The sequence below is a fragment of the Balaenoptera borealis genome (genome assembly GCF_965194805.1).
Source record: "Balaenoptera borealis genome assembly, chromosome: 7".
Taxonomy (NCBI): domain Eukaryota; kingdom Metazoa; phylum Chordata; class Mammalia; order Artiodactyla; family Balaenopteridae; genus Balaenoptera; species Balaenoptera borealis.
This window is the reverse complement of record NC_138864.1, coordinates 113,824,728-113,839,306: the sequence shown is the minus strand read 5'-3', so window position 1 is coordinate 113,839,306 and position 14,579 is coordinate 113,824,728. Positions and strand designations below refer to the sequence as shown.

The 14,579-nt window shown below is 38.4% G+C and overlaps 1 protein-coding gene and 1 long non-coding RNA gene across 3 annotated transcripts in view; one reads left to right on the top strand and one right to left on the bottom strand.

The window, feature by feature from the left end:
• Nucleotides 1-13,756, top strand: part of PTN (pleiotrophin) — a 97,551-nt gene extending 83,795 nt beyond the window's left edge. The window contains exon 5 of one of the 2 annotated variants that reach the window (XM_082398123.1): nt 13,250-13,756. In XM_082398123.1, the coding sequence (XP_082254249.1) occupies nt 13,250-13,302 (53 nt within the window). In that variant the 3' untranslated portion in view covers nt 13,303-13,756. Of the gene's footprint in view, nt 1-13,246 lie in introns of both variants that reach the window. The other variant, XM_082398124.1, reaches the window with a different exon arrangement.
• Nucleotides 1-14,579, bottom strand: part of LOC309631585 — a 481,022-nt gene that overhangs the window by 282,494 nt on the left and 183,949 nt on the right. The window lies entirely within an intron of this gene.

Here is a 14,579-nt window from a genome sequence, read left to right as displayed (position 1 = left end):
GGAAACACTCTTATTCAGTTTGGCCTCAAGGTTTTCATTTCTTTTTTATTCTGCTTGTGGAAATCTTTGAATGTCTATTTTATTTCCCATCCATGATACTGTTCTTGAAGTGGGAAAATCTAATTCTGCAACTTTCTTATTAGAATATCTGTTTTGTCTTCTGTAAACTAAAGTCTTCAATGAATATCTCATAGCACTATTGTAAAGATGAAGTAATTTATGTAAAAATGCCTGATAAATGTGCAGTATTTTTCGGACTGTTTCCTTCCTTCCAAATGGATTTCTTGAGGTGGGCGTTTCCCTCAGCACATTTTCAGGCAAAAGAATTATGGTGATTACAACAATAGTAATTATAGTTAATATTTCATGAGAGCCTAGTAGGTTTTGATTATAGTTGGGTACATTGCTTATACATTGTGTCATTGAATATTCCCAAAAACTCTGTGAAATAGTTACTATGATCATCCCCAATTTTATGTATAAGGAAACTATGGCTTCGAGAAGTGGGATGCCTAGTGAAAGGTGATACAGCTAATAGGCAGAGGAGCCAGGATTTAAGTACAAGGCAGCCTGACTCTAGATCTCCTGCATTATGTACAGCTCCTACCCCTGTATCTATTCAACATGGGCATCTCAGTGTCTTATCTAAGAAAGGTAATGAATTTCAGACCCACTTATTCTTCCTAAAATCCCTCTTTCATCATCACTTCCACCCGCAACAGAATCAGATCCTGGCTCGTCAGCAGGACGTGATCATCCAGTTTGGCTCTTGCCGGATCCTTGTTCCTGGCATTGCCCGTATACTCTGCCTCAGCCACATCGAACTCCCAGAGATGGCCGAACGGGCCGTGAACTCTTATATGTCCCTTTCTCTGCACCTGTGGTTGTAGAAACCTAGAACTTGTTCTCCTTCTTCTATACTTCATACATTTCATTCTGTAAAACCCAGCTCGTTCACTGAGCAAGTATTTATGGAGTGGGTTCTATAGGCTAGAGTTAGCACCAGGGATAAATCAATGACCTACATGGACCTATAGTGCAATAGGAAGAACAGGAGGGTAGATCCCCATGCACTGCTCAGAGTACAAAGGCTGTGAAAGCGAGCAGCGTGCTGTCCTTTGGCGTTGTTTCCAATCTATTCATGTATTTATAAGATCTATTAAGAGCCTACAGTGGTAAAGGTTGTATGTTAGGTGCTACTGATATTAAACAAGTTTCCTTCCCTCTTACTGCTATGTTCTAGTGGTGGTGGTGGGTAGATAATAGTGACCAAAATAAATAACTAGTAATTAAAATTAGAACTACATATTAGAGTAAGTGGTCTTAAAATCTAAAGAGCCAAGTGTCAGAGTGACCAAAAGGGAAGGGGGCTAAAGTAACTGGGGAAAGCTCCTTTGAGAGGTAACTTTTGAACTTGGACTTGAAGACATAGAGCAGCTAGCCATACTAATGTTCTAAATGAAACAAAGGGAAGTTCAAAGTCCTGAGGCCAAAAAGAGCTTGTTTTGTTCAAGGATTAGAAAAGCGATCAATATGAGAACTTGCCAGACTTCCCTTCCCTGCCTTTTCTCCAAGTGCCGGCTCCTCTGGTAAGACATTCATCCCTGCCTCTGCCGTGAGTGCATGTCTGCCTTGCCCCACCCTGAACCTCTTGAGGTCGGGAGCCACAACCCCTTCGCCTTTGCAAGTTACTGCATCTCATGTCCCTAGTCCCTGAGAGGAGCTCAACATATAGTACCGACTTGATGAATGAATGATGTGTCCAACTAAACTGTCCTGGTCTAGCTCACTAGAGCACATCATTCATTCATTGGCTGCCAAAAAACGTATAGAGAAATCACAGTTAAAGCACAGGACACTCACCTGGAAGAAGAGTCATCTGGGTGTTTTACTCCCATCCTTATTAAAGAATTTTTGTTTCTAATTGCTGGGACAGATGTGACGACTAGGAACTATAAATATTTGTAGAGTTTACTTCACGCTGTGTGTCTGCTTCCATCTCCCTTGGTAAATTCCGTGCTCAGAGGCTCATTAGCTGTGCACACACAAAACAGCTATATAATAACTAGTATCAAGGAAGGCTGCATAATAGAACAATGTTTGTACTAATTAGATACTGGGTTGAGAGACCTTCTTTTTATTTCCCCCTGAAGCTTCTGCATTTCTCCTTTCTAACCTCTGCTTTGTGTTTTAGGTTTTAGCTATTATCATCAGCATTTCTTGAGCATCACAAAAGTAGTTGCCATTTATTGAGTATTTACAACGTGACAGGCACTATACTAAGCCCTTAGCATGCACTGTCTCACTTGGTCCCCACCAAAGCCCCAAGGAGTTTGGTTCGCATTTTACAAACGAGGACACTAAGGTTGCAACTTGCACAAGGTCACTAGCCAGTGAGGGGTCAGGTTTGAACTTGAAGTCAGGACTGTCTGTGTCCAGAGTTCTTTTCTATTATACCAGTTCTTCCTAAACTGAGTGCTTCCTATGGGATCTCTTTGGGTATTGTAAAATAAATGAATAGTTTTGGTTTCTGTTTTAACGATAATTCTGAAACATTGGTATAAGCATGTTTGGGGTCATTTACGATTGAGTCATGTCAGATAATTTTTGACTCAAGCTTGTCTTTGTGTAATAATTGGATGGGAGCAAATGATAACTTTTAGTGCTGCAATTCTCAAGCTGGGGTCCTCTAAAGGGGTTGAGTTCCTCCAGAGTAAGACACAGCAGTGCAATGCACCCTGCTACACTCAGTGGCCTCCAAGGCTCGACCCAGGGCTGGATTCAGGGCTACCTTCTCTCCACTGTGAGATTCGTAGAGATGCTGATGCTTCCCCAGGATCCAGGGCACCGGTGTCCTGGTAACAAGTGCTGCGAGCAGAGATACTTTCACACTCTCCGTGACTCCAGCCAGCTTGGCCCTGATGCAAAGCCTTCAGGAGCCTACAGGGAAATCAAAGCAGGCTGGCTGTTGCTCAGCGCACAGGCAGGGAAGAGAAAAAAAGACTTTTTCAGGAGGAAAGAACAGTATTTGTAGAGAGCTCATCAGAAATCCAAAGAGCAAGAAGCAGGTAAACATTTTTCTGGTGTCCTCCTTCTGGGTCACACCGGGGGCAAGGCCCAGAGCTGTCTGCCGCAGGTTCACACATTCACAGCACTCGCTTTCGCAAGGCAAAAAAAATTTCAGGAATTATTTTCATTCTACAGAAAACAGGACAACTTTATTTTCAGGTCTTTGCCCAGATGCACAAGAGTAATAAATTAAGCTGCTGTGAAGGCTGCTGTCTAAAAAAATGTAGAGAAGTCGACAGGAATCTCCTCAGATCTAACCTTTGCTGCTGCTGTAGACAGAGCGTTGGGTGGATGGGGGTGGAAGGAATCAAGTAATGGGGAAACGTAGCTCACCTGCTGGAAATCTGGAGGACAAGGGTGGAGACGGGTGAGTGGATTAATGCAGAGAGCATTGTGAAACCATTAATGAGCATGAAGTCCTAGAGTATGCAGTGCCAAAGTCACATATTCAAACGATGTTATTTAAAATGTGGGGAACAGACTTTTTAAAAAAACAAGAATAAACACGTATATTTTGCATCTCTGCAACTAATGAGGGTGATCTGAAGGATATACAAAAATGAAAACTAGTGTGAAGTCTAGTTCACTGCTGTATTAGTTTGCTAGCACTGCTGTAACAAAGTACCATAAACAACAGAAATTAATTTTTTCACATTTCTGGAGGCTAGAAGTCTGAGATCAAGGTTTCAGGAGGGTTGATTCCTTCTGAATGCCATGAGGGAAGGGTCTATTCCAGCCTCTTTTCTTGGCTCGTAGATGCCTGTCCTCTCCCTGTGCCTTCACATCGTTTTCCCTCTGGGCATGTCTGTGTCCAAATTTCCTCTTCTTATAAGGACACCAGTCATATTGGATTAGGGCCCACCCCAGTGACCTCATTTTAACTGAATTACCTCTGTAAAGACCCTGTCTCCAAATATGTTCACACTCTGAGGTATTGGGGTTAGGAATTCAACATGAATTTTTGAGGGGGACATAATTCAGCCCATAACAACTGATTCATATATATATATATATAAAATATATACATATATATATAATATATATATATAAAACAACTGATTCTTATATATATGTGTATATACATATATATATACACACACCAAAAAATTTCATTTGAGAGTGAATAAAAAATGATTTATTGAGCTGTACTTACTGAGCTTTTAAATATTCTAGAGTTCAAGATTTTCCCCTTTTTCATAAATCATAATTTGAATTTCCAGTAACACCAGTCATATAATATTAAACATCAGATATGGTAATAGAAAAATAATGATGTGCTAAGTGGGAATTACTTATTGTTTATAATGATACACTTCATTTCTGACTTGGGCTACAATATAAATTTTAATATTTTATAATAAGGTAAATTTTCTACCTATGCCTTCATTATTGCAGAAACAAGCTTTTAAACATTTAAATATCATATTAGAAATAAGTGTTCTTCTTTTCTGCTTTTGATGTAGAAGAAGGCAGTTAATCTGTGTGTGGGGAAGTCACTGTCTAGAAGTGTAAGGTGTTGAGAGTGGCCTAGGACTGAAGAAGGGGCAGATGCTTTGTTGAACAGAAGAAACCTAGACGTTCATTCCCCCATCTAAGGCTGTGTGTGTGTGTGTGTGTGTGTGTGTGTGTGTGTGTGTGTGTGTGTGTGTGTGTGTGTGAGAGAGAGAGAGACAGAGAGAGAGAGGGGGAGAGAGAGAGACACATGGATTTAATTATATCACTCTATTCTAGCTTCTAGAGTTCTGCAAAGTAGCTGGGAGACGTGGGACGGAGTTAGGGCCGGCAGTATCGCCAAGCATGACAGAATAGAGTGACTGCCAAACCAAACACATACATACCCCGAGTCTCTAACACAGGTATCAGATTTGCATGCTATTGCACTCTCAAATATACGGGCATAATCATAACCTACATTCTCAAAGCTACCTATGTAAAATCACACATTCTTTGAAGAGTTTCACTTGCTTTAGCTATATTTGCCTCTCTTCAATGTTATTTAGCATTTAAAAACCTTTTTTTTTTGGCCAAAGCTGAAAAAGACAAAATTTAGCAGCTGAAAGTGAATGCAAACACACACACACATGTGTGCGCGCACACACACACACACACACACACGCACACACACACATGCACAGAGCCTTTTTTTTTTCTTTCTGTAACTATCTACAAGTGAGAAAGCCCTGGATTAAAGGATGTACAGATGAAGCAACTCTGATTCCTTTCTTCACTGATCTTCTCTCTTGTGAATTCAGAGGAAAAATCCACCAAAATTTTCAGTTGTTTTTACATTTTCAAACACATGAATAGGTGTAGCTGATACATAAGGACAATGTGAATGTGCTGAGCTAAAAAGAGGGGTTTGACTTGGTGACTCTCTACCTGGTACACACATGCACATAGGTCAGATCAGGGAGTGACCCCATCACACTCATGTCTACTGTATAAAGGAAGCGCATCCTAGAGAAGATTCCTTTCTAGATGGGTTGGAGAAGCCAATAGTTATCTCAACGTTTTCCTCAAAGAAGAGGAAACGGAGAGACAAGAGGGAAAAGAGGCTGAAAAGAGGAGTCTCTGGGTGAAGGGAGAAGGGCTTCATCTACTGATCCAGTGAGAGTTGCTTTGGAAAATAACTGACATGCTTAGGGACTTTTACTAAGCTTGCTTTGGGTGGTTGACGAAATAATTTCCTCACCTCCACTAAACCTTCCGTTAGGTCCACATTACTCACCGCTGCTCTCATGGCTGAACTTGCTATTTGGAGGCTGTGCGGTTAAGTGCCGAGTCACCTCTCAAAGTAAATGGGGGCAGAACAGAGGTTCCTCAGAGGGTCCAGACATATTTTGTTTGTGTCTAGACACAGATGTATACTATTTTTTATGCACATCTACTTGATGTCAGAAAGCAAACATGTGTAGAAGGGCAGATAATTGGGAGGAAGTTGTAGGTATTGTTATGAAATAGAATTGATGAGCAAAAAGGAAGGCGGACAGTGAGGGAAGGAACAGCTATCACACGTGGGCAGCACTGAGTAGCAGCCGCATGCGGGTGGTTATGCATGTATCGAGGCAGGCATGTATTCCATACATAATCCTAGAAGTAAATGCATCGAGTCCCTAAAAGAGGAAGTGAAGCGAGTGACATTACAAAATAAGAAATCGAAGAGGAAACAACAAATCATTACACAGATGTTGGACCGAACCATATCTGAGAATAATATCTTAAGAACAAAAATCTAACAGATTATACTTTTGATTTTTAAATATGTAGAAATTTCTTCCTGTATTGTGCCACTTAATATCGGGAAGTTGAATGAATGGCGCCATGCCGGGAAGCCAAGCCAACTAGTACCTGGATCCCTGGTGGATCACTGAGCTGTACATTTACAATTCAGCAAGCCTTGTTATCAGTTCTGAGACACAGCTGGCATGGTGCAAGGAATTAGATATTTCCAGGTGACTAGGCAGCTAATTCTTGAATACAGGTGAGTTCCTTTAAATAGGTTCATGAAGCATTAAAAGGGTGTTGGTGGTATCCAGATTTTGGACTTATTTACATTGCGATGTTACTGTTTGTCAGTAATCTGATCCTTTTCCTTCACTCAGTTTTCATGATTTATTGAATGAGTCTCCACAGGTTAGCTTTAGGGCTTTCTATGGCACGCCTCCCTCTGTCCCTGTCTGCTGGTAATCTTGACCTCTGAATCTTCAGTGTCCATTTCTGAGTGTTCATAGCTTCCTCATATAGGAATTCTACCTCTTAGAAGGTACAAATCTCTTTTTCCTAGTCTAATCAATAGTTCCTCCCATCAATTTAATGACCCAAAGCCATTTTATTTGAATCAGTGGCAAAGAGAGTTTGATCAGTTAAAATTCAAGTGCCTCTCAAATCATTTCATCTCTTAATTTTCTTTTTATGTTTTCTGTCTACCCCTTAGGTCATGTCAAAGAAAGAAATCAAACCAAGACATTTTGCTCAGAAAATGATATTAGCTTATGCCAGAATTTTCAACACTTCTGCTTCATAGAATAACATTTCCTCTCAAGGTTTTCAAAAAATCTTTAAACTGATGTCTTTCAATGCTCAGTCACAACCTTATTTCTTCCATATTTCCCTAATATTGGATATGGGAGTGGGTGTTTACTTGTACCATCCACATGGCAATCCTATTTCTCAAAGGGCCTGTGAATAGATGGAAAAGAGATGATGCATCCTGTTTGATTATTTGCCTTTTGAGAACAAGTTTGCTGTGATAAACTCATATAGGTTACTGATAAAAATTTAAATTGGTACTTCCTTTCAAGAAAGAAATATGCCAGTATATACCTAGAGCTTTAAAAATATTCTGTCCTTTGATCAAGTAGATCCTCTTCTAATAATTTATACTAGGGCAGAATTTTAACATAAAATGATTTGTCTGTAAAAATACACATTGCATCATTACTCATAATAACAGAAAGTGGGAACACGCCAACTGAGCAGCAAAAGAAGAAAGGTTGCAAAAAATAAGGGTGGGCATGTCATAAAGGAATACTACTTGGTCATGTTTCAAAGTATATGCAGTGGCATGAAAACGAATACGATAGAACTTTTAGTATAATATACTTTATCAACTGTCAATATGTTCCTAGTTTAAAGTATATATTACATATATTTATAGACAGGAAACATAAATAGAACCTGTTGCTAAAAGAGTTATCTCTATATTGTGAAACCATGGGTAATTTCTTCATCATATGTTTCTTTATTTTCTATATAAGCTGGTATTACTTTTAAAACTGAAAAGCTAACTAATATTTTTTAAGAAGAATGAAATAACTCAGAGAAGAGAAACTCTCTCCCCCCTCAGGCCAAATCTACTATAGACATACTTTTCTCCCTACTAATTAATTCTCTTTTACATCACATGCATCTGTGGTGTACCAAGAGAAATAAAGAGTGAAGCCATAAAAATAGGTGCTGTGATCTTTAATATAAATATACACTTTCAGAGTACTTTACAATTTTGAAAGACTCTCACATAAAGCAATCTTGAGAACAGTACTTGTAATGTAAGCTCTGTGAGAGCAGAATTTTGTCTTGTTTGCTATTATAGCCCAGCATCTAGAAGAGCACCAGATATGTAATCGATATAGAGTAAATATTTGCTATATGAATTTTTTTGTTTAGTAGTAGTAAAATGGGACCTTAGAGGTCATAATCTCATATGATATTCACGATGGCCCTATGAGGAGGATATACCAGGTTTTATTATCCTCAGTTTACAGAAACAGATGCAGAATGATTGATTTGCCCAAGATCACAGAGCTGGTAAATGGAAGACATCAGTTTGAACCAATCCTCTAGGTGAAGACTTGGTTCTCAGTACATTCTTGACAGGACTTGTATCCTCATTGCCTGACTAAACAAATGGGCGTCGTGCCACTTATTTCTTCAGAGTCCATCAAGATTTTGTTTTCTATTCAGATTTTAAAGTATATATATGAGCTCAGAATTTATTCTAGCATAGCTCATATTATTCTTATTCTTCTCACTGCCTCTATTCTTTACGATCAGTAGTTGCTATGCATTGCAAGAATTTTCATGGCTAGATTTTGAGTTTTCTACATAGAATATGGTAAAGATGGCACTCCAGGTGCTGTGATTCATAGCAATCTGAAGATCCCGAATTGTTTAGCGTATTCCTTTTTAGGAAAGTCTTAGTGCTTTCTGAACACTTTCAAATATATCTCAAACAAAAAATCCTGCTTCTATTCAAATAATACAAAGTCTTACATATATACCATGAGAGAGAGATAAGCACTTACCTCCATCAACTCAAAAACTGGCCAAAGAAAGGATGAAAGTTTGGAAACCCAGGAAGTTAAAGCACACCAAGGGCACCACTGTGAGTTTCCAGTGCAGCAATGTCTCGGTAGTGATCATTCAAGGGAACAGAACAAGCCCTTCGCTCTCACATTTTGACAATGGCTTATTTCCTGTTTGCACCCGTTTCTGCTTCACAACTTCAGTCCAGGTGGGGAAGAGTGATAGTAGCCTGGGATGTTATTTGAGGTATGGTGTGTGTGTACTTCTTTCCCTTGACTTGGCTCTTTTCAGTGTGAATTAAGGTGCCCTACTATTTCAAGTCAGGACAATGATCACATGGGCTCTTAAAACCTTTGAGAGTAGCCACTGTATGACTTTATTACAAAGCACTTAGTTTTACCCAGTTAGACCCCTGCTCTAGGCCAATTTGTGACCCTCATGCTTAGAGGAAAGGTTTCTTTCACCATAACCTTGAAAGACTACTAAAATCGGACACTATTTTTACCCACAGAGTTAATTCAGGACTATAAAGACAAGAAAAATGTTGAGAAGCTTGGATAAATTTCATGTATATATGTTTGTAAATTATTCTTCATAAAAAATTCTTCAAAGAATATTTAAAGAAGAACTTTAAATATTTCACTGAAATATTACAAGACTCTGATTGAATATATAGTTTTTTACTTTCCTCGAGAAATACTACTTTTCTATGTACTAATGAGTTGACTCTTTTTACTTCCCCTTCAAGTGTTTATTTCTTCACTCTGCATGCAACAAATATTTTTTTGCGTTTCATGTACCAGACTTATCATGTACCAGGCACTGAAGACACAGACGCAAAAGGCAAACACAATCTCTACCCTCGTAGGAAGGGGAAAATGCATGTTAAATAATTCAATACAATATTACTAGCAATGAGAGGCACAATGGAAGTGTCTAACCATGGGTGAAATATGCTTAGCTTGGGAGTTTGGGAAGGGCTTCCTTGAAGAAGTGAAACTGAAGATCTTAAGGATGAGTTGATGTTGGCCAAGCAAAGTTAGGATAGTAGGAATAAAAACACTCGGGTAAAAAGAACATAATATGTAAAGACTGAGGTGGAAATAACCAAGGAAAATTCAGGGAACCTCCATAAGGAAAATGGTAAGCCAATGAGGCATGTGTTCTTGCCGTGCTGCAGGTTTATTTAGTTCACTGAAGATTTACTAGTCAGCTATAATGCACTAGGTACCATGCTGTGGACTAGGGGTTTAACAGTAGTAGAGATTCTGCCCTCTCACAGCTTATACTTTGGTGACAACTACAGTACTAGAGATAAGTGCTCTGCTGGGGAAATAAAGGTAATAGGCTTCTAACTCAGATCAAGAGCTTAACAAACTAGAAGTGGTGTCAAAAGTGGTTCCTGAAGGACGGGAGGCATTAACAAGATGGAGGTGGTCATGGAAGTGTGGAGTTGATGGAATAAAGAGTGGGTTTGAAGGCCAAAGACTGAGAGAGAAAAAGGAATGTTGTGCTTGGGGGAATTGAAATAAGTGCAAGTGTAGAGATTCAAGTAAAGGGAGGTGATCTGAACAATGGGCAACATATAAGCACAAAATAAGACCAATGGGCATTTACTACAGATGTGATGATTAATAGATGCGGTGCTGTGCTGTGCAAAGAGGTCCAAGAGTCAGGAAACGGCCCCTCATCTGATTCTACTGCTGGATCATTGTAGACCTTGAGGAATCACTGACACTCTTTTGGCTTCTCTTTCTGCACCAATTACATAGAGGAGTTGGATTAAGTTCTTTCTTGATCATAGATTCCATGATACTATTTAAAAACCCTCATGTAGACAGGGTAAAGCTTGAGAGGATGTTCACAAGTTTTTGAGACCACAGAGACAAGTAGTGACAAAGCTCATTTTGTTTGTCAGTAAAATGTATGTAAAAGTCACAATGTGAGAAATCAAATTGACCTTATGCAAATACAAACTCTTCCTTCTTTCCACTACCTTTTACTGAGACGCCTCATTTTTCTATTTATATTGAACCCAGAGTGGACTTAAGGTGTGTAGTGTGTCAAAGGAATGCCATGATGACTTGTCAGTTGCATCAAAAAAATAAATTGATTGATATTATGCAGATTATATGGCAATTGGTTGATTTCTTGGTATTTAGCAAGTTGTTAATTGATGAATATAAAATAAATGTCAGGCTCAGGTAACAGAGAGAGGATGTGCTCTTGCCTTTACCAAGGAGAACTGAGGAGAGATTCCCATTCCCAAAGTGTTCCCTGAAATGAACAACCTACATTAGTCAGATCAAATAGTGTTCAATATTCAGAATAACTTTAAGTGTTATGAAATAAAAATTTACAAACACCTGATTGGTATGGGATCCATTTACTTACATATGAAATAGGGACATGCTAGCCAAAATATGCAAATTATTGCCCCAAACATCCACTCTGCTGGAGAGCTAAAGGATTATAAATTACTGAGGCTTCCCCAGTAAGGGATTTGGAGAAAATCAGACAAGGGAAATCAGAGTTATATTTCAGTTGTCATCTTAGATTATTCCCTGAGGATACCATTTTAATATACAGCTGTTACTTCAAATGTCAACCAAAGACTGGGAATTATTAAATGTTCAGGCATTATTTGTCCAGCAATTGAACAGAAAATCTTCTTTGACCTTAGAGGTATCTTTAAACTTGGAAGTTCTGGTCAACTCACCTTTAATAGGTTAAAAAAAGGGAGACTTTTATAATGACAAGTAAAAATAGAAAGAATAAAAAATTGTTACTTCAGTATGGAGAGGGGAAAATTTGAGGATACACATGAACAAAATGAATGCTTGTGAGCAGCAATTTAGCAAAATTTTAGCAACTCCTGACCTAATTGTGTATGTTGCACCCTTGAAGCTTGAGTAAGGGAAGTTTAGGACAATTACTTTGTACAGAAATACTACTTCATCTAATATATAATGGTCTTTGGAACTTATCTGAAGAGCTGGTAAGAATGGAAAAAGTTCAAGCTCTATTTAAGTATAAGCTGGGTTTTGTACACCATTTCTGGTTGGTGTCATGTCCCCTCCCATCATAAGCCTTATGACCCTCTTGGACACATGCCCTATGATCTGATGAACAAAGCCCTAATCCCTACTGGCCATTGTTTGCGTCCTGATATTCCTCTGTTGCTTAGCACATTCAATAACCTGCTCAGTGCACATGTCTTGGTGATGACAAAGAGTATTAATCTTACAGATAAATTACCTCTTGTTCTTAGTCTATTATCACACTAATGATGACTGCTTACCTTTATTGGCACATGTCATTGTGCCATGTTCTGTCCTCAGTGGGTTTTATACAACTCATTGAATTTGGATATGAACCCTACGAAGTGGTACTATTCATATGCCCGTTCACAAGTGAGGAATCTGAGACACAGATACAAAAATTAACTTTCTCAGAGTCTTATAGTAACTAGTGATGGAGCCAGAATTTAAACTCCAGCAGTCTGGCTCCAGCCCCAAATCCATACATTTCTGCCACTATTGTGGACCAAATGGGGGAAGTATTTTAGCAACATTTAGCAATATCCTTTTACTTGCTAGCCTGGTGATGCTGACCATTCTTATCTTTGGAGCCAAAACTGACACGTCCTATTCTATACTGCATTCTCCTATGCTTAGGAAAAGGGAGACGGCAGATGATTGAATGGAAAAGGATAAAGTCTTTTGATTTAAATCCTCATAGTTTTACTCACCTGGTTTAGCCCAGGTTGGTACATTCCACTTGCTTCATCTAAGGCTAGGAGTCTCTGTAGAGTCAAAGCTCCATGTTTGGTAGGTTCAAAGGTGGTCCTTCATATATGAATAGCTGGCTAAATGTATAAACAGAGGGCAAATCAGGAGTGGAAGCACTTTGAAAATGTTTGTCAGTAAAGAGTGTTTATCAACTCTCCATGGAAAGGGAATGTGGGAAGTGAGGGGCTAAGAAAGCATTTATAGCTCTCCATTGAGCAGTGACCTGGCTTATTCTCTCAGAGATGCTGGCTGTGTTTGTATTTTCTAAGTAGGAACCCCAGACAGTATGTTGTTTATCAAATGGGGGCAACCAGTAAGATAACAGGCATTTATATGTGTTCACACAGGGAGGTAAGCTGTATTACTCCTGCCTATTCTCATAGGCATTCTCCTGGCAAAAGCACAAAAGCAGACACACACACACACACACACACACACACACACACACACACACACACACACGTACTTTTTCTATGTATCTAATCATTTCATTCCTGGCCATTTATAAGACAAGTGGCTCTCCCCCTCATAGCTTGCTAATGCAATGCTTTTTCTTCTCTTTCTTTTATTTTTAATCACAGCAGAATCTAAGAAGAAGAAAAAGGAAGGCAAGAAACAGGAGAAGATGCTGGACTAAAAGACGCCACCTTCCGTGGACCATGAAGAGGACATCAGCAAACAGGATCAGTTAACTATTGCATTTATATCTACCGTAGGCTTTTTATTCAAAAATTATCTATAGCTTAAGTACACAATAGGCAGAAACAAAAAGAAAAGAAAAATTTTGTAGTAGCATCTTTTTAAATGTATACCATAGTACAACTAGGGGCTTATAATAAAGGACTGTAATCCTATTTAGAAAGTTGACTTATAGTACATGATAAGTGATAGAAAACTGAGATAAGTTTTTTGAAGTTATGTGATATTTTACATTTAAAATCTTTTTTTACATTTTTTTTCTTTTGGCAGCAATTTAAATGTTATGACCATGTAAACTACTTCTCTAGTTAGGTAATTTTTTCACCTAGACTTTTTTTCCCAATTGAGAAAAATGTCTACTAAACAAAGCAGCAATAAAATATGATCATCCTATTTGAGGAAAATATCTTTCTTTCTGCCAATGGATTTTAAAAACATTTTAGTCAGCAAAATGAGGGGAGCGGGGTCAGAGCATGTCCTAGTTCAATGTTGACTTGTTTAAAAAGAAAAGCATTAAAACATGAAATTATTTTGCTTTGGCAGAAATATTTGTTTTCTTGATGAAATTATTTTTCCATCTGAGGAAAAAAAAAAGACTAGGAAAATAAATCAAGGTGATGCTGAAAAAAAGATGCTTTTGTGTGCAATAATTTGATATTGTAACCCTTCTCCCTTTGTCACCTACACTCACCCATCTGACCTGTTAGCAGTGAGAATTGATCATACAAGCTAATTAAATCACTATTGGGCACAAATGTTATATACATGTAGCTGTAGATGTAGCTCTATAACTATATCTATGTTCTAACTTTCTATCAGTATATAGTAGGTTAGACTGGTGCTACTGAATTAAACAAAAGTTCCAAAGTAGCCTAGTGTTTGGAAGAACAGAAAAATGCTCTTCTTCTATTGAATAAGTTTGGGCTTGCATAGTCCAAATCAGTAACACCAGGCAAAATGGTAGCCTGTACTTGGTTTCTATAAGCCAATAATTCTTACTCTATTATCTACTATATAAGTGCCATGGACTATCTGTACAACTAACTCTTATCTACTGAGCTCTGAACACAGTTTTTAAGTAAATATTATAAGTCTCTGTTTCTATTATTCAGAGAAATAACCTCTCAGAAGTCAGCTGGGATTAGCCTCAAAGTATTTCTCTTGAAAAAGCCGCCTCTAATTTTAAAACGATAAGACTCAATAAACAAACACTTA